Here is a 20,873-nt window from a genome sequence, read left to right as displayed (position 1 = left end):
TAAGACAGGTTACAGAGGCAGCCACAGGAAGGGGAGGGAGGGAGGAAAGAAAGGTGAAAGGAAGGCTGCTCCTGGAAGAGGTGGTGGGGAGACTGGGAACGGGGAGAAGGGAAGAGGGAAGGGGGGTGGGGTGGGGAAGAGACAGAAGGTGCCAGAAGGGCAGAAAAGCAAACCAGGGTGATGGAGGCATGAGGCTGCCAAAGGCTTGAGGAGACCCCCCAAAGGAGAAGGAAGGTGATAGGGAATGGGAAAGGCAGCAGTCGTGATGAATGGCGGAGGAGCACAAAGAAAGTTGTGGGGAACAGGGTGGAAAGTCGCAGGGGCAGGGAGAGGACAGTGGCATTACTGGTGGGGGACAGGGAGGCAGTGCCCCCCGGGTCAGCCCGTGGGCCCACAGGCTCTCACAGGCTCTCCCCAGAGACCAGGGTGGTACCCTTCCCTCGGCTAGAGAAGGGAGGCGGGAGCAAAGGCAGGAGGAAGGGTGGGGAAGGGAGGCAGGCAAGGAGGCCTGGACTCAGAGGTCCAAGGCGGAGGAAGCTCGGTGAAGGAGGAAAGCCAGAGACAGACAGGGCAGAAAGAAAGAGAGGAAGAAAGGGAAGAAGCTTCCCGCAGCAGATGCCTAGAGAAGCATAGGCTGTGCTGAGGGCATTTGCCCACTTGCTGTAGGAATGAGCCCAGCTGGCTCTGCTTTCCTGGAAGCTCGAGGATCCAGATGGGGAGCACAGCCCAGGACCCGGATCAGGGTGGGGCTGGAGGGTAGAGGGCAGAGGAGGAAAGAAGAAGAGAGTAGAGGAAGAACAGAGACCATGGAAGAAGAGAATTGAAAAGGAAGAGAACACAAAGCCATTGCCTGTGCCTCCCACTGGCGGGGGTGCATCCTCAGGATGTGGAGAAAGAGGGCCCGGGTGGGCCTTCCCAAGGGTGGAGTCTCAGAGGTGGCATCGGGGAGGGGTGGGGCTGGGCTAGGAGACACTGCCAGGCCCAAGCACTGGACAGCTCTCTGGGGCGAACATGGAGGAAGAGGCAGAAGCGAGTCTTGATCTGGGCTGAAGAGTGAGCAAGAAAGAAAGTGATTAGACAGCATCCACCTTGCTAAGGAGCCAGGCTGGGAGCTCCCCATAGGCAGGAATCATGACTAGTACGTCTCTATAGCTGCAGTGCCAGGCACGGTGCTGGGCACAGAGTTGGTACTCAATGAATGAATGAGTGAATGAGGCTATCCTGAGTAGCATTCAAAGCCAGACCCCTGGCAGAAGGTCTCTGAACCAGCCACCTGGCAGACTTGGCATCCCAGGACATCCAGTCACTTGTCAGGCAAGTCCCATGCAGCCCCAGGTGTCAGAGGGTGTGAGAAGCCCACAACAGGCCCCTGCATCGACTCACACACATTCCTCACCTGCTCCACTGCTTGTTAACTTCCAATAGCATCAACTGTGGTCCCTTCCCACTCACACCAACACCTTCCTGCCTACCTACAGTACCTCTGTCCAAGAAACAGAGCACGCTGTGTTCCCAGTTAAGAGTGAAACTTGACCTCGGAGCTGCAGATGCCGTCTAAGGCAGCCGGCAGAGGCTGCTTGAGAACAGGGCCCAGAGACGGCCCTTACGTTGGACTCCCCGCACCTCGGCTCTGGTCACAAGGTGTGGGATAAAGCGGGTCTACCTGCTCATTTCTGGTTCCAGGGAAGTCCTTCCCTAAATGACACAGTGGGCCCTCAACCTTCATCTTGATGGTAAAACCGGCCCAAGTCTTGTCAGGGCTCCAAGAGGAGGGCAGGAGTATGATGCCACATGTCCTGGGCTTTCTGGAGCAATTCTGATTTCCAATATCCTTTCCCACTCTCAGGCCCCACTTTCAGATTGAGGTTGGAAAATGTGGTTGCTGAAGGTTTAGTAACCTTGCCCCCTCCCCCGAGGGGACACCCTGCACTTGTATGTGGAGGGTTCAGCCCTGTTCTGCTGTCCCTGCTCAGCCACCATCCATTAGCAGCTCACAGCACTGACAGCTTGTTCCATTTAACCCTCCATCTGATCCTCCCAACAACCTGTGAGGTAGATGCTGTGATACCTCTTTTAAAGATAAGGATGGGACTTCTCTGGTAGTCCAGTGGTTAAGAATCCATCTGCCAATGCAGAGGACACGAGTTCGATCCCTGGTCCAGGAAGATGCCACTTGCCGCAGGGAGACTAAGCCACAACGACTGAGCCTGCACTGTAGAGTTGGTGCTCAGCAACGAGAGAAGCCACCTCAGTGAGAAGCCCACACACCACAATCAGAGAAAGCCTGCAAGCAGCAGCAACGAAGACCCAGCACAGCCAAAAATAAAAACATTTTTTAAAAAAGGAAACCGAGGCAGAGAGGTTAAGTGGCTTATCCAAGGCCATGCAGCTGGTAAATGAGTTGGGATTTGAATTCGGGTCTGTTTGAACCCAAAGCCTGCCCTCCACATCACTTCACTCTGCTGCCCAGGTTCCAAACCCAGGAGACCCAGCTGAGGGGCCCCTGACCCCATCGAGGACGCTGTGTCCCTCCCAGGGTCCCCCCTTTCCTGATTTGCACCCTCCCTACACTGAAGCTACAGCCTATGAGCTGCTGAGCCCAGACTGTATGAAGAATGATGAGGGGACACTTGGTCCAAACTCCTCATTTTAAGGTAATAAAACCCAGCAGGGTGGGCAGTGAGGTGGGGGAGGGGAGGTGATGTCCAAGGTCACACTACGAGGCAACAGGACTCTCAGAACTGGAGCCCATTCCAAGTGCCTTGTCCACTCTGGCATGAGCCATAGCATATCTGAAGGAGAGTGAGCTCCCGTAAGTCTTTTCCAGAAGGAGACAGCATATAAATAAATTAATTAAACAAACTGCTGAGTTAAAACTTTGACGCAGATTATTCTTTCAAAGGGAACAAAGGCTTGTATTGTCTTCTCTGACCGCTTCATATTTGCCTAGCAGTTAACAGAAAGCTTTCGTAGATCTTATGTTATTTGGGCTTCCTAACTACTCTCTAGGAGAAGGCAATGGCAACCCACTCCAGTGTTCTTTCCTGGAGAATCCCAGGGACGGGGGAGCCTGGTGGGCTGCCATCTATGGGGTCGCACAGAGTCGGACAAGACTGAAGCGATTTAGCAGCAGTAGCAGCAGCAACTACTCTCTAAGATAGCTAGGGATTATCATATGCTTTTTACTGGTGGCTCAGATGGTAGAGAATCCGCCTGCAATGCGGGAGACCTGGGTTTGGAAGATCCTCTGGAGAAGGGAACGTCTGTCCACCCCAGCATTCTTGCCTGGAGAATTCCATGGAAGGAGGAGCCTGGTGGGCTACTCCATGGGGTCCATGGGGTCGCAAAGAGTCGGACACCACTGAGCAACTTTCACTTTTTACTGGTGAGGAAACTAAGGTTCAGAGTAACTGAAGTGCAGGTTAAACAAGGATAAATGGCTAGATCAAGGGCATATCTACCAGGCTCTACCAGGGAGCCTGGCACACGGAAAGTCCCTGTGGACAGTTGTGGCCTGAGCAGCAACGAGTAGCAGTATCTGCCGGTCCAGCCCACAAGTAGGGCTCCAGCAGTGGGGCCCTGAACTCCATGCAAAAGAAGAGAATTGTAAAACCGAAGATCACCTTGACCAGGAGAGCCACCCACAGGGTAACAGTGATTACTCCCTGATCATGAGCAAATGCTTTACTTCTCATCTAAGTTTTTCCATATGATCCAGGCTTTGTACAAGAAGCACATACCACTTCGAGAATCATTAATAAAAATGACTTTTACTCCTCAACAAAAAAGGTGTTATCTTCTCATTCACTTAGCCTTGTCACTCCCCATCCATTCCTGGACTGCCTGGGAACATAGCCCTACCTCCCGCCCCTCTGATCCCAGGCCAGATCCCTCTGGCTGGCCAACCATGAATAGGGCTGGCCAGTGAGGTCTCAGAATCTTAGGGAGGAGGGCAGGCACTGATCACCACATATTAGGGATGAGGGCTCGAGACAAGGGACAAAACACAAGAGTTCTGTCTTCCTTTTGTGTTGACACTGTACCTGAATTCCCCAATGTAGGTGGGGGTGATGGTAATAGACAGAATAAAATTATGCCATTTCCTTGGTTAGAAAGCACCACGGTTCATCAAAGTCAATGTGGAATGAACAGGGGCTGTCCACTGAACCCAAGGAAGTAGGAATCAGGCATTTGAGAGGAATTCTTTTAAAGGATAGCAAAGAAGTATATTAATGTCAAATTAACCCAAATACACATGTCTACCCATCTATAGGGAAACTGACAACATCAGGGCTTCCACATACACGCATTAATCCATTCAATTTTATGAGGTATTTACTATCACTATTCTCATTTTTTCAGATGAGAGGCAAAAATTATTTGTTCAACATCTCCTAACTAGAAAGTAGCCAAAGGCTGGATTTGAACTCAAGAACGTCTGACTCTAAGGCTCTCTCCACTCTATCAGATTTGTTTTCCTTGTCAAAGATCATCATCACAGCCATTTACTGAGCACTAACTCTGCATGAGGCAGGCTCCAGGTGCTTTCCACACATTATCCCTAATCCCCCACAGAACACTTGCAGAAGAGATACCATTAGTCTAATGTTACAAACGGAGAAATAAGCTGAAGGAGAGTAAAAAACGTGTGTGATCACACAGCTAACAAGAAGCAAGCTCAGGGAAAGTAAGCCTTACTTCACCTGTAGACTAAAAATGACCTGGAAAAGTGATACAGGAAGAAAAGAGAAAAGTGTGGAGGAAGTGGGGACACTAAGTCATGGACCTCGGCCTCTAGGGGATTTGGGGAGCAGGAGCGATCAAGGGTACTGGGTCCAGGTGGGGGCTCTTTGCTGCATCCCATTCTGATTGGTGGCCTCTACCCCCCTCTCTCTGCCTTAGCTCCTCTCACACCACCTTCTTCCTCTGCGGGGTTCACCCCCAGGCCACCCCCAGTCTCCCCAGCTGCCAGTTGTTGCAGTTTCAAACTCAATTGTTCTCCTCGGTACTGAGGCAAATGGAGTCATTAATTACCTTCTATCGGCTGGGCTGAGTTCAGAACGCGATCAATATCCCCGCTTGTCATTCAGGGCAGCCCGCCTGTGCAGCCCCGGCCCCACCCCCACAGCGGCCAGGACCAGAGGTCTGGGCTGCCACCCTGGCCTCCCCTCTGATGGAGGGCTGGGAGAGAGGTCAGAGATGCTGAAGAATCAGGCTGCTCTCCAGACTGGGAGAAGAGCGAGGATTCAGAGAATGAAGAGGCGAGTGGGAAGGAGGAAGGAAAAGGAAGGGGATGAGGGGGTGAGGAGAGAAGGGCAGGAGACCAGAAAGGAAGGAGAAAGCAGGAGAGCGGAGTGCCACATGCTGGGAAGGGGCTGCAAGGACCAGGTGGGAGAAGGCGCTGATGTAAATAAACACTGTCCAGGGAGGTGGGATGACATTCTGGAACCATGGCCTCTCGTCCTTATATTAATACTAGACAATCCGTGGGACTGCCCTGGCCAGGCACCCCAAGCCAAGTTCAAGAGGAAAGCATAAAGAAGCCCTTGGAAACCTGGCCCGAAGCTTTGGCTCTGAGCAACAACAGCTTCTGCCCAGCCTTCCAGCCCTGGCAAACCTGCTAATTGTGACCAGGCTCTGCTTCTCAACACTCCATGTGTTCAGGACAGGGTGGAAGACAGGGGGTGGCTACCTGCCTGCCTGACCTCAGTCTTACTGTGCCAATTTACACCCATGTGTCTCTGGGGACATGAACTACATCTGTGGTCCTAACATAATACTGGACTAGGAGTAACATCTTGCTGGGCTGAAATTCTACTTTTATCCCTCACCTGCTATATGTCCTTGGCCACGTCTCTCGAGCTTTTCTAGACTCTTTCCTCAGATGAACACCAGAGGGTTGCTAACTCCTACCTCAGCAGGATTCACTTCTCTGTTCTCTGCGTTCCAACAAACATCTATCCAAACCTCTATTGTAGAAATAATAATAACTAAAATCGATCCAATTCCTATTATGGTACCAGACACTAAGCCTAACATAATCCAATGATTTAATCCTTACAATAACAGCAGCTAACATTAAGTGCTTACTATATATTGGGCACTCATCTAAGAAGTTTACATATATTAACTCATTTCATTTTTACCAGAACTTAAAGCAGGAAGCTTCTATTATTATCTCCATTTTGTAGGTAAGGAAATGGAAGTGCAGAGGTTCAGGAACTTTCCTAAGGTTACATAGCTAACTAGTGAAGGAGGAGGCAGAAGCAACCCAGGGGACATGCCTCTGGCAGCTGAGCTCATAACCTGGAGAAACTGAGAGCTAGCGAGGTTGGGCAACTCGCTCTAAAGCACTCGTTCCAGACAGTAAGTGGCAGAGTCAAATTTAGAATCCATATGTACTTAAGGTTTGTTTTTTTTTTTTGATGTTTGTTTTCTTCACTAAACTGTGACTATTTTAAAGCCAGGGACCCATCTTTTTTTCATTTTTGTAAATCTAGCCCAGAGCCTGACACATAGTAGCTGATAAAAGAATGCTGGCTGCTTTGTAGTATAGAATTCCCAAAGCAAAGATTGATTCATTCTTTACTTGCCTTACAGTTTACCTTTAGAAGGAAAAAGCAGCAGCATAGGACTTTACTAATTCACATAGGAATTCAGTGTTATCACATTTTATAGCTAGAAAGTATCATGGAGATAATTTAATCTGATGGCTTCTTACAGATTAAAAAAAAAAAAAGAGGCTCAGAAAGGTTGGGTGATTTTCCCATGTCACACAGCTAGTTATCCTTAGGATAGGAACGAAAGCTCTCAGTCTTATGCCCTTTTCCAGTATTCCAGGCTGCTTAATTCTGATCAAGAAAGAGGAAACTGATCACAGGGACGCACTGGGGATTTGGGAAGAAAAGAACCATGTCTAGAGTTGACAGTGGCAAAAGAAGAGGACTCGGGCAGAATCCGACTCGAGGAAAGCAAACTGCTACGCCTTGAGGGAAAGAACGGCTGTGTGCACCCACAGCAGGAGATTCTAGAGGGGAATATAATTCCATGAGGACAGGATGCTCTAAAAATGAAATTCCACTGCCACAAGCTCAAATAATCAACCTGACAAAGTAAAGAGAGTGGGAGTGGGGGAGGGGTGGAAAGAGAGGGCATTTAAGGGAAATCGTTGTTGCTGCACACGAATGAGCTTTAAAATATGATGAGCCTAGATTTTAAAAGGACATGTACATGGAACAGTGGAAGATTATGCAATCATTAAAAAAATCATGTTTTCAAAGAATATTTAATGATATGTGAAAATGGTCCTATATAATGTTAAGTGAAAAAAGTGAGATGCAAGCTGTATGTACAGTGTCATTCCAATTCTGATAAAAATTATACATATATATGTAATATATATAATTATACATAATATAAAGAATTATATACACACAGGAGACAAAAAGACTGTAAAGAATATGCCAAAATTCTAACAGTTGTTATCTCTTGGTGATGCGATTATGGGTAATTTCTTTTAAAAACGACTGTATCTTCTGAATATTTTTACAATGAGCATATATCACACTTAGTATCAGACCAGTTATTTTTTTCTTCTTATAAAGGACAGGAGGGAGGAGGGGACCATAACCAGGGATAGATATGAGAGTAGCAGGAGCCTGTCAGGAAGACAAAAGCTCAGAACAGTTGAAACAACAAAAGGGCCTTGGCAACCACGTTTGGAGAAAGAACAGAAAGGAAGGCAGGCGTAGGCTCAGTGCTCGGAAAGGAGGTAACACTGAGAGAAATGAAGGAGAAGGCAGAGCTTCTCAACCCCTGGCTTGACTTAGTCTTCTCCATCAAAGAAGACTCCTCAAAATGAGACCGGCAGGAGATGCCCAGGCAGGCGGGAGCCAGGTGCGTAACTCTTCACCATTTCAACTGAGTTACCTCTCCCAGGCTCAAATAACTCAAATATCAGGACCTCAGGTGGGGCAGGGTGGTGGGGTGAGGTAGACAGGATCCTAAATTTTTTGTTGATAATCCTTGAGCAGTCACAATGAAAGGGCAAGGCAGTGACAAGATCAATGCCATAGCGAAAAAGGGGGACAGGTAAGCTTATGCAAACAACACTCTAATATATTTACTATTAGGGTCTGGAAATCTTTAGAAGAAATTATCATGCAGGGGCTTCCCAGGTGGCACTAGTGGTAAAGAACCTGCCTACCAATGCAGGAGACATAAGAGTCATGGGTCCAATCCCTGGGTTGGGAAGATCCCCTGGAGGAGGGCACGGCAACCCACTCCCAGTATTCTTGCCTGGAGAATCCCATGGACAGAGGAGCCTGGTGGGCTATGGTCCATAGGGTCTCAAGAAGTCAGACATGACTGAAGCGACTTAGCACAGCACACACTGCATATCGTGAGTTAATTTGTGGGCATTAGAAAAAAGGGATACCATGGAGGCTGCATGCACTCACCAAGAGTAGGTTGTAGCAACCTAACTAGTTATCATTATTTAGGTCAAATGCCAGCCCCACCAAGACTTCCTCCATTGCCCTGGTGAGAAGCAACTGAACCCCTCTTTCTTGACATATATCATTAGCACTTTATACTTTGATCATAGATCTATCACAATCTGCTTGTATAACGGTATGCACTATCTATCTATCTATCTCCCTACTAGACTAGAAGGTTTTTGAGGTCAAGGACAGCGTCCTTCCTGTTTACCTTTGTTAAGTCAGTTCTGTTATGCTTTATCCATAGCAGACATTCAATCTGCTCAACAACTTATATTGGATTCTTTTAACTGATTGAGAAAACACGGCAGATATGGCAAATGTTAACATTTCACAGAAAATCTTTCTAAACTTTATGAACAAGATGAAGAACAGCGAAATGGGTGACGGTTGTTGGGCTCAATAATTCCTAAAACAGCCAGGAGGGACAGCTCTACTGGTGTGCCTTGTGGCTCTCCTTTATTTTAAAGGAAAATAACTCTTTAAAAAAAGCTACTTGGATGATGACATAGAAGACCTCCTTAAGATCTTATTCGGGTGAAATTAAGAGCCCAAACCAACAAGATAAAATTCAACAGGGATAAATGGAATGCCCTGTGTTTAGGGTTTTAAAAAATCAATTACACAAGTGCAGAATGGGGTAGACTTGGCTTGATAGCAATTGATGTGAAAAAGATCTCGAGGTTTTCGTTGACCACGAACTCAATATGAGCTTCAGTCTGACACGGCTGCTAAAAAATCGAAGGTAATCTTAGGCTACATTATGGATGTAGACTCTCCAGATGGACAATGGCAAGGATTCTACTGTACTTGGCTTTGGCTAGATTGTCTCTAGAGTTCAGTGGTCATTTAAGAGGGACTTTAACGGTCAAGAATGAATTCAGAGATGGTAACCAGGATGGTGAAGGACCTCCCTTAAGTGCAGGGACCACACCATGTGAGAAACTGAAATCCACCCAGGGCTCAGCCCAGTGTCTTTTCAGATGCTCATTAAACCAGATGGAATGAATGGAAGGGAGGGAGGAGGGGGAGAGAGGACTGTCGCATCTTGGCCTCCATTCTGTGTGGTAAGTGTTCTTATCTGTTTTAAAGATGAGGAAACAGATGCAGAGAGATTATGTAATCAGCCAGAGCAAGTAAGGAGCAGAGATGAAGCCCACATCCAGACATCGAGATCCCAAGTCCCATGTTCTCCCCTTACCACCACACTGACTCAGTACAAAGGCTGTGTCGCTACCAGTGACAACTGTCCATCTGGGTCCTGTGTCCAGGCAGGGGCCGTGACCTGTCAGGAAGAACTGCTGCTGCGGAGAGTTTTATGTGCATGGCAGATAAGACCAGATGACCTTTAGGAATCTGACTCCTCCTTGTCACCACTCTCAGCCCAGCCACTGGCCTCCCTCCATGGGGGAGACAGCCCTAGGGACAGCCTCTCCATATTTCAGCCATTTCCAGCTTCAAGTTCCATTTCCTGCCGGCTCTTCTAGCCACTTGCCTGGATTCCTACTGAACGCTCAGCCACGTGGCTCAGCATTGAATTAACAGCTTATCGTCTGATCTAGGCAAGCCTTGCCTCTCCAAAGACTGTGAGTGCTGTGAGGTACACATCTTGGTTATTTGCCTCTCTTATACATCCCAACACAGTGGGAACTTCCGCCCACAGAGAGCCCCAAAGAGGTCAGTGAAAGCTTTCTCAGTATCCCACAGGATCTCAGTTCTCTGAAACTGTTTGTGGGAAATATGCCTGTGGACAGAGGGATGGACTGAATGATCATTTAGGGAGAAGGGGGATATATGGAGGAGACCTAGAACCCCAGAGAATGATACTGGTACAGTTACTTTCCCTGTTTTGGATAAGTTAGCCTCCAGTTTGCAGAAAAGAAGTGCACAGGCTCCCGCTGCCAACACACTGCCAGCATGGTGCGTGTGACCTCCGATGGAGAAGCAGGAGGGTGAGCAGGGACAGGTAGGGGAAGGGGAGCAAACAGGTAGTGGGAGAGAGAACAGCTGCAGAGAGGAAGAGGAGGGGTGAGTTTGGGGTGGATTTGGGTGAATTCCCCACAGTGATCAACTTTCCTGGCCAAGAGTATGCGCTGTGCCTTCCTGTTGGCCGTGGGCAGAGGCTGGGGCTCTGGGCTCACTGGCCGCTGGCGGGGAAGGAGGGCTGGCTGGGGTTCTGTTTGGGTGGGACCTGAGGCCTCCTTTGGTCCTGTTTGGGCTCTCAGGAGGGCTGGGGCCTTCTGCCTGGGGCCGGGCTCCAGCTGTGGCCAGAATCAGTTAGAAACCTCTCTGGAGCCAGAAGGGAAGGGGGCTTTGTTAGCTCAAAGGACACAAGCAAGGCGAAAAATTACATACCAGGCCGCTCTAAGTATGCTTGTTTAGAGAAACTGCTTGCATTTATGAAGTCTTTGGTGCGGAAAGCAGGGTTGCAAATGACTGCATCAGAGCGACAGTAAAGGCCATTAATTTCCTGTTATGTTTTCCTGTGTTGGGGGCTTTATTAATTTAATTTTACACTGTCGAACAACAACGAGAGCTGACACTGCCACACCGCCACGGCTGGGGTTTTCTTTTTGTGTGTGGAGCAAGGCTTTGCCTGACATGCAAATCAACGCTATTACCGGAACCAATAAAGATGTGTGGAAGCAAGAGGGAAGGGATGAGGATGCGAAGGGAGGGAGAAAGGGAGAAAAGAGGAGAGAAAGGGCAAAAGCCATCCCTGGGCAGTTTCTGCCTTGCTCCATGCCTCAGGTCTCCTGGCTTCCCAGAGCATCCTCCTCAATCAGCGATTTCTAGCCACTCTTCCCCTCCTCCTTGACTTCCTGCCTTCAGGTGACTCCATCTCTGCTGTCTTTCTCTGTCCCAGCTCCTGGAAGAACGTGAGTAGGGACATGGGGCTCCCAGGAAGAGGTGTGTGTGTTGGGGGGGTGGGTAGGCTTCTCCCCTTGCCCATTCTCAGCCCAGGCATGTCAAGGAAGCACAGGGACAAGAGACTGGAGGTTGTCCTCTGTCCCCTCCACCTCTCCCCAGCCAGAGCTAAGGCCTCTGCTATATAGTTCCCTTTCCAGTCATTTTTCTTCACACTCCCCTTTCCTCTAAAGCTAAGGATTCTGGCCTGCTTACATATTATTAGTGAACACACACATGAACCCATGTGCTTGTGCACATGATGAAGAGTCTAGAAAGTGACTCCAGCTTGCTTGTCAGTCCCTCTGAGCACTCCCATAGCCTACCTGGTCAACCATTTATTTCCTTTGAATTCCCAGAAAAAGATACTGTCTCTGATTGTTTCTCCTTAAGAGATTCTTAAGTTTCTCCTTCAGAGCTGTCTTCAGTAGCCGCGAGGTATTACATTGGTCTAGACCAAGTTGCCAAAGAAAAATGGATCGCCAGTATCAGAAATACAGGCAGGTTCCTGGGAGACCACTTTTTGGTCCCTTTTCTTTCCAGGACCTCAAGATCACCCACACTGCCCTTCTCCCAGAGCTGCTTCCATAAGCTGGTTGCTCCAGTGGTCCACACTGCACAAGTGATGGAGATGGGGGTGGGGAAGTAAGAGGGCAGGGAAGCACCCGGGGACCCTCCTACCAAACACTTATCCGCATCCCTCATCGCAGGCTCTGCCGTCTGCTGGGGCTGAGAGGGATCTGTGAGAGCCAGAGAGAGAGGGGGAGAAAGAGAGTCCGTGCATCTTGCCCTCTATCACTGGCTTGCTCGCACTCCTGCCTGCACTTTCTGCTTTGGGAGCTGTCTGGCAGGCTTGGAGAGGCTGTTGGACAGATTCCAGCTCTCCCCAGGAGGAAAGCATAAACTTCATAAACTGCATTTACTTTAATGCAGGTTCCTGGGGCTGCTTTCCTCCAGCTTTTCTTTCCTCCCCTTGTCTGCTCTGTCTCGATCACATTTTATCTCTGCCCCTGTGTGCACCCGGACCACACACACACACACACACACACACACACACACACACACACACACAATGTGGCTAGTGCTCCTGAAAAAGCTGAAGTCGGGGCAGGAGGAAGACAGGCATGCATGTTGTAAAAGCTCTGTCTGAAGGAGAAAGCCTCAGCCTAGCCCCAGAGAGACCCTGTGAGATGCCCACACGCCTGTCTCCAGTGGAAATGAGCACAAAGGGTGCTTTGAGGCAAGCAGGCGGGCACCCCAGGGGAGGGAGGGATGCTGGCATTTCGCTGGGCCGGCCAAACGAGGAGCCACCTGAAGGCTGGGCCACGGGCTCCGAGGCCGGGAGGGAGAGAAGGCAATGCCTCCACACAGGTTGAGGTCTGTGAGGCCTCCCTTGTCTGGGGCTGTCAAGGTCAGCAGGTTTGGGTTCACCGAAGGGTCAGGATGGTTTGAATTACTGGCTCTGCGGCAACTCTGCTCTGAGGCTCGTGATCGGTCTCTCAGCCCTCCCCCAACCCTCCTGGAAGAATGGGGAGGGTCCCAGAGACCCCTACTGGCCACCAGGGCCCTGAGGAAGGCAAGTGATGGTGGGCGGAGGCTGGGGGGAGGCTTCCCTGGGCCCCAGCGCCCCTCTGGAGCAGACACTCATGGTTGGGAGTTTACTGGGACCCATTCCTCTAGCAGGCGGCAGGGCTGCGTCTCCCAGGCTGCCTTTTCCCTGACCCTTTTTCTGAGGGATCCTTTAGGACCCTGCCTTCTCATCTGCCCGTGGGCCTGCAGAGGAGATGGTGCCTGGAGGAGGCGAGCCTTCCAGCAGAAGGGCCTGAGGAGCAGCCTCAGGGCCCAGCTCTTCCCTCCATGGCCCCGCCTGAGGGAGAAGGGCAGAGCTGAGGCAGCGGAATTCTTGCTTGGTGCCCTTGCCCATGGGGGAAGGAGGACAATGCCTACCTGCAGGGCTTGAAGGGAGTTACCAAGTGAAGACATTCTGACAAGGTGGGTGTGCATACACAGATGTGGCGGTGGGAGGACCCGAGGTCTCTGCCCAGTGCCCTACTGCGCTCCTGCCACCCCAGTTTCCAGTGGTGGAGGGTCGCACACAGCCCCTCCAATGCGAGTCTGTGCATTCTTTCCTGGGGAGTGGGGTCGACCTATCCATTCTGACTTTTTTGACACTTTACCAAAAAAAAAATACATGCTTTTGTGCTAAACCTTAACATACTTCCTCAAACAACCAAATGTAACTCTTCATCCACAGCAGCATGAACTGGCTGGGAAACTAAGGTGGTTAATGACTCAGCTGCATACGCTGGTATAATTGCAGGTATTTATGTACAAATTCACGCACCTACGTCAGCTACACACAGTCATGGCTAAACCCTGGTTCCTCCCTACTGAAAAAGGTACGTTCAGGTGTACACAGGGCCCAAGGCAAAGGTCTTAATAAAACCTTTAAACCTACCTCTGTATAATGACCTGGTTGGCGTTCAACAGGCTCGTAGCCAACATTACCGAGAGTTTAGCTAAAATATGCGATCCAACTATGATAGAAAAATTCCCCGCTTAGGTATGAACGGTCTAATTTCCCAGGTTACTAGGAAGATATATTCATAACAATGAATGTGTGTTCAGAAGTGGATTTTTCGGGGGCGTGTGTGTCTTAGTGAATGCTGACCTTTGAACCTTAGTTCGCTCTTGGGCTGCATAGACAGCAGCCAGGTTTTGAATATTTGTTGGAAAATGAACATAGGCTGAGCTTTGTTCACGCAAGGTAAGGTCAGGTACCTGTCTGGATGGATGATTCCCTCTATGGAGATCTGGTTTCTGAACTTTCAGAGGACCTGGCTCCTGGGGGGTCAGAGTCTGTGACCTGTGCTAGGTAGCAGGCAGTGTGTGTGAAATCCTATCATTCCAGCAATGATCCACAGAAGCACTTTCCTTACAGAAACTCAAGCTCTGCATGACTTCCCTCTGCCAATCTGTCTTCCTGCAGTGCCTGGTCGGGGCCTGGAGGACAGGAAAAGCCAAAAAGGCTCTGCCATGCCCAGCCCATGATGTAAGCTCACTGCAGAGGTGTGAGAGCCCAGAACTTCTGGGTCCATGCTCCTGGGTGGGTCTTCTCTAAGAAGGAGCTGGATGGCTGGGTTTGGCTGTGATTTTAAGGGTTTGGTGGCAGAAAGACATAATTGCGCCCAAGTACCGAGTTTAGGTTAAGGAATCAGTGCAACCTCCTTTTGTTTACCCAACATAGTGCAACCTCACCTTGCCTTCTGGGCCCTCCTAGATCTGCGGACTCAGCAAAACATCCCTAAGATCTTTTCATGAAGGGAGCACTCAGATCCCTCTCTGCTTTCAGAAGCCCCCAGCCTCTGAACCAAAAGGTCAGAGAGAACCAGCCCTGTGGGCCCCAAAGAATTGGCTCCTGCCTCTGCCTCTAAATGTCCACCCGTGCAAACCTGCCACGGAGAACTCACCTGCTGACCCCCTCAACAGGACTGCAGGTCCAGGCCATGGACACCCAAAGAACCAGAGCCCGGCAGCTGGCCAGGGGCAGTCTCTCCTCTCTCCTGGGGTCCTCCTCGCCTGCCTTTTCTGACACCAGCACTCCTCCCACTGTCCCTCCGGAAAGACAGCGGGGAAGGGAGCCGGGTGACCAGGGCATGCCTGGTTTACATTAATGAGATACACCGAGGGTAATCCAGCCATGGAGGCAGCCTACAAAAGGAGGTGATCGCGGGCGGCCAGGAGCAGAGCGGCTCAGGTAATTGGTTTATCTATCTGGAAGCAGGGGGAGCAATCTCAGCACAGACAGACTAGCAGTAAAGTCTCTTCCTTAAGGCTATTTCCTTTGTCTTTTCAATTGCTTGCACATCCATGTGAGAGAGGGAGAGAGTGTTAAAGAGAGAGGGAGAGGGAGAAATGTTAATTTGTGAATTAATGGCTTTTCTCAGCGGAATTGTAAATTCAAATGTCACCTCACATGGTGACACCACGGCTGGTCTGCTGAAGAAGCAATGATAAGATCCCCCACCTCCCTCGGTGCCCCTCCCTCCCCAAAGATAGCTGCGGAGTGGAACATGCTACTTTTAATTTGCAATAACAACACAACAGAGGTATGCAGTAATGACTGCCTTCTTCTCCCCTCCTCCTGGCTTCCTGCACCCCCCCAGTCCAGTTGGCTCCCCACTTCCTCCCTCCCACCCCTGTGCTCTTCTGAAACAACACCTCACCTCACCCTGGCTCACCCCCCCCCCAACCCCACCCAGGCCCTGATCACATGGGGGGGGGTGTGCCTTTGGAATTGACGATGCTGCAACCCTCTCTTCTCCTTCAATAATCAGGGAATTAATGACCCTGAAGTTAAAGTGAGGCTGATACCGAGGCCCTGCCCAGCGTTGGGAAAAAGCCTTCATTGTTTTCAAGCAGGAGGCGGGCAGCAGAGAGGGAGATTCATGGATGGAGATTGAATATGCAATTTTCTTTCACCTTGCCAAGAGCTGCCCCTGGGCTGTGCCTGGCCTAAATTTTTCCTTTTACCATCTCTGCCTTATCCGGCCCTCCCACCTCCCTTCCATTCTTTCCAGAAAATTACCTTCAAAATTGATTTCCACTTTTACAAACAAATATAATGGGAACACAGGAAAAAACTTGGGCCGTGATGAATTAGGGCTGTCAGGTGCTTCCAGGTCTCCTTTGCTTTTGTTTTACTACCCGATCTGCTCTTTGTTTTTCCAAGGGCTGGAAAAAGTGCCCCCATCCACTGAGGGCCTGACCCTCCAGGCCACCAGGGCCTCAGCCCCCCAATCCAGCAGGGCCCAAGGCGGAAGTGAGCCAGGCCCTGAGACTCCGTTAGCCTTTGGTTTCCAGTGGAAGCCTGGGCCACCTCCTCCTAGTCTGCTCTCTGACCCTTAGGAACCCACTCACTAAAGAGTCTCTAACCGCCTCCCCAGCTCTCTCCCCTGGCCCCCTCACCAGGTTCCCTCTGGCCCCCATACCTCTTAAAGTCCAGACCAGATGCAAACCTCCACCTCCTCTAATGTGGGCAGGATCAGTGTATACCTCAACTAGAGCAAATAAGAGACAGACAGACACTGAGAGATCACGAAAGGTAGGCAGGTCAAAGACCAGAGGTAAATCCAGAGACTAGGAGACCAGGCTCCTCTGTGAGGGTCCCCAGCCTCAGTCTCCCTTGTGGTGGGGCCCAGGCCCCGCTGGAGGCAGGACCAGGACAGACCATCCTTTTGCCAACAGGGTAATGCTGACATGGGCCTTTGGGCAAAACTCTACATGCACATCTGTGTCTCAAGACCAGGCAGCCTGAGCACACCCAGGCCTGGCTCAGGACTCTCCCCATCCCCTGGCGCTGGTGTCAGGGACACAATTGTGCACCTGCTCACATTTGATCATCTCTCTGCCTGTATGCACTACCCAGAAAACTGTGTGCCTGCCCAATGCATGGCATTCCATGTCCCTTTCACCCAAAGGTATCAGAAAGGTACAAAACACACAATACCCACATCTGCATAAACCATGTGAGAAAGCACCTATGTGCACAAATCAAACACACATTTCCCAAGGTAAATAAATAAACGTGTGTGTGGGGGCAGAAATACACAGCAATGGAGGGAGGGAGGGAAGACTCCGTGTTGGGGAAGAGGAGGTCCTGGGTTTATTTACACACATCTGAAACACCTTTGGAGGCTAATAAGAGATGACACGTGGCCCAAGCGGATGGCCACAGAGCAAATGTGAAAACAGAGATGGACAGAGCTCCTCCCGGTTACACAGGGAGGCTGGCATCTTTCCTTGGCTGCCCTGGTCCCATCCAGGTTGGTTTATCCAGCATCAGCTTCCCTAGGCTGCTCTGTTTAAAAGGAACCGTACCAAGATGAGGGTGCTGGCACCCACAAAGTTTCCTTTTGACACAACTTCATTTCCCCTTGAAACATAAACCTACCAATTTTTCCTTCCTCCCCAGACACACAGTGAGCCATCTTCAAAGATGGAGTTGGCTCAGCCCATGTCCGTGATCTCATGTAGTCCTCTCCATGGTCCCCGTGAAGTCAGTGCTGTCACTACCTCCATTTTACAGAGGAGAGGACTGAGCTGATGAAGGCCAAGAGGCTTGCCCTAGGCACTACGATGCAAACCCAGCTGCGCCTCCCTCCAGAGCCCTTCCCCACTAAGTCACATTGCCCAGCCCAGCCCAGGCAGGGATTGCCTGCTGGCCTCTCTACCGAATCCTCCTTCTACACGGGGCCCTTTGCAGCCTTCACTTGCTTGAAGCCTGGGATCCTAGATGGGGCAGGAGCTGCTCCTTCCTACAGCATAATCCCTTCATCTGCTCAAAGTCAAACCCCAGCAACACACAAGGGACTTCAAGGAGAGAAACTAAGGAAATCACTTCTCACAGTGACGGCTTCAGCCAAAGCAGAAGGGAGCTATTAAAGGCAGTGACAGGGCTTGGCTGCTTGCAGCCATGCAACCTGCTCTGCCTGCAAACGTACAACTGCACTGCCTTGGCACCACTCAACTGCACAATTCATTGTGTACCTAATTAATGGAAGGCAGAGTCATGGCCCCCTGCAATCCCATGCATCAAAGGATGATACTGACACACCTCCCCTTGCACCGATCTAAAGACTCACACCATACGACTTCATTTGGATTTTTGGACAAGTGATGTAATGGTTCTGGGCTTCACCACCACTGATGGACGGCAATGCTTTAAACCATGGCCAAAAGCAACTGGGTGAAGGCAAAGGACTTTGGTCCTGGAAAAATACAAGAGTCCCTGTTCTGCAGTCACATCAGCCAGCTCATGCAATGTTCGGTGATGCAGTGTCCCTAAAAAGGACTCTAACATACCCACTCATAGTTAGAGCCAAGAAGAGGGACAGATTTCAAGAGGGTACTGAATGGGAATCTACTTTCTCAGACTGATGGATGGCCTGTCTGCCAGGTGCTTTATGACATAACTTCCCCATCTATTCCTGGTCTGTCTACCTGTCTCATTCCAGGATCTTCTGGACTCTTGGGGGGAAGGAGGAGGGTCAACGCTTCTTGACTAGCACCTTTCTCAAAGGAAAAGTCTGGAGATTTTTCCATCCTTCCAAAGGCCAGGGCATGAGAGGGCATCTCAAGCAGGCTCACAGTCACTGTTGGTTTCCTTTTTCCCCAGAGTCACAGCTGATCGGTCCTTTACTAATGTCCCCACAGATCTGATTGCTGCAGATACTAATAACGCTGTCCATATTCTGAGTGCCAACGCCAATAATGCACTGGGTATTATCACTGTGAACACCAATAACTACTGCTGAGATTGTGTCCAATAATGCCAGCACATGCCGCAGCGATTGTCCTCGCTAATGCCCGCCACCGTGACATTGTTAGAGCTAAAGAATAGGCCGCACACTGTACCCATAGGCAGGAGCAGGAGTGGCTTCCTTGAGGACAGAGACGCTCACAGCTGGCCCCTGGGCTATGACACTGCCAGGGAGATGCCCCCCATGTGTGGGGCCAAAATCAAGCTGGCCTGGCAGGGGCACAGGGCCCTCCAGTAGGAGACCTGTCCCTCCACTCCCGCAAGGTCTAGTGCCTTGATGAGCACCCTTTTCCCATCCCAGCCCCCCTCAGGTCCCTGGGCCAGCTCTCTCTTTCGCCTGCAGTGCCGGCGGTCCGGGAGCTGAAGGACACACCTGGGTGTCTCTGCGGCCCATGCCCGAGGCTGCCTCCTGCGCCCGGCCTGCCAGCCGCTGTGCTACCTTGGCCTGACTGCAGAGTTGGGCTACATCATCTTGACACTTAATTATCTCCCCTGTTCTTAATCATCTGAGCTGCTCCCTAATGCAAACTGGGCCTGGCTGCTTGGAGGTGCCCGGAGTTGGGGGAGGGGGTGGCTGTGGAGGGTCTGCCTTTCCTGTCCTCTCCCTTCCCACCTGGCCCGATGGATCAAGTGCGTGGATCATGTGTGGTGTGGGGTGTGTGTGTGTGTTGTGGCACAGGGTGGTCAGGGAGAACTGGCTTTCCTCATAGGTTCTGGCCTCCATGAGGGAAAGGACAGCTCCATCTGGCCTGGCATTGGTCAGAAGGAAGGGTGAGTCAAGGCAAAAGAACCACCCCACTTCCCCAAAAGAGAAGCAGGGTCTCTGATCCTTCTTGCCACTGAGCTAGGCCTTGGGGTACGTATTTATGCAATAAGAGTAAATTTAGAGACTGCCATTACCTCTCACCTAGAATTCAACTGCTTCCTGAGGTGTCTCCCTGCTGCCATCGCTACCACCACGCTGGACCCAGCCCTGCTCTTGTGCCCTTCCTGATCAGACACTTTTGGTGGCTTCTCATGTCTGCAGGCAAAAGTTCCGTCTTGGCCTGCTCTCCCATACCCCTAACCCCTCCACTTAGCCCTACCTCCACAACTTCCCCTCAGGCCCTTTCATCCAAGCCAAAGCACCCCTGTTTTCTCCGCACAGTACCTTCTGGCCACCAGACTCAGTCTGTCCCACAGAATTTCAACTACCATTGTCTTTGAACTGTGCCGCTCATCCATCTCTTAAGCCCCTCCTCAGAGGGCAGCCCTTCCTGGGGGCTCACTCCTTCCTCTGTCTGAGTTCCCACAGCCTGCAGCCCAGACCTCCATCACAACACAGATATCCAGATACCTGAGGGGCCTTTCTGCTCTCTGGGCTCATGTGTTTTACATGCCCCACTAGACTATAAGCTCCTTAAGGACCAGAATCATATCTTGTTCTGCTCTGGGAACCTAGAGCACCAAGCCTTTCTTATGAGTGATGCCCAGAAAAGGTTCACTGAATTGAATTGACTTGAAACAATGAATGTGATCAATTGCTCAGAGAGGAGAGCACTCTGTTCTGCCCACCTGCAGTGGCCACAGCCTCAGGCTAGTGCTTCTCTATCTCCAGCCTCCTTCCTTGACCTACAGGAGTCCAGGAAGCAGTGGACATGCTTGACCCCAACTTCAGACCAGTGGGGAGGAGTCCAAAGGGGGTCCTGTGGCCTCGCCCAACCCCCTGGTTGTCTCACAAGTGCTAAGCGTTTAAAGGAGAAATCCTCAGGGTCTGAGGCAGAATCTTCCAGATTACTCAGGGTGCTGGGGAGCTTGGTGAAGGCCTGAGTATGGGGAAGCCCCAGGGAGAACTGAGACGCAGGCCCTTTCACACAGCCGCCCCCTGCCCATCAGTGGCTATTGCCAAAACAACCACAATGAAATTTAGTGAGTGGCAAAGGCCGTGGCAGCCAAATGTGTTTGGATATTTTGGAAGAAGGAGAAATAGAGCCAGACAAGCTGTTTTCCTGTGAAACGAGGCCATTAGGGCTTCTGGAAGGAGGCCAGACCCGGGTCATCACTGTCTTGCCAGACCCAGGCCTTTCCTACACACTGTCCCTTTCTGCTGGAGTCCGGGGCTCTCACACTCTCTTTTCCCTCAGCCTGGGCCTAGGGATTCTCAGCTT

At 50.6% G+C, this 20,873-nt stretch overlaps 1 protein-coding gene across 14 annotated transcripts in view; it reads right to left on the bottom strand.

Annotated features, from left to right (window-relative positions):
• The window catches only part of PAX2 (paired box 2), a 91,020-nt gene that overhangs the window by 24,689 nt on the left and 45,458 nt on the right, over nucleotides 1–20,873 (bottom strand). For 11 of the 14 annotated variants that reach the window (XM_010819983.4, XM_010819990.4, XM_015460715.3 and 8 more), the window contains one exon: nucleotides 16,397–16,465. The exons of the other annotated variants lie outside the window; for them this stretch is intronic. In XM_010819983.4, the coding sequence (XP_010818285.2) occupies nucleotides 16,397–16,465 (69 nt within the window). The remainder of the gene's footprint in view (nucleotides 1–16,396; nucleotides 16,466–20,873) is intronic. 14 annotated transcript variants of the gene reach the window in all.

The sequence above is a fragment of the Bos taurus genome, chromosome 26, assembly GCF_002263795.3.
Source record: "Bos taurus isolate L1 Dominette 01449 registration number 42190680 breed Hereford chromosome 26, ARS-UCD2.0, whole genome shotgun sequence".
In the NCBI taxonomy this organism is placed as follows: Eukaryota; Metazoa; Chordata; class Mammalia; order Artiodactyla; family Bovidae; genus Bos; species Bos taurus.
This window is presented reverse-complemented; position numbering and strand designations above follow the sequence as displayed.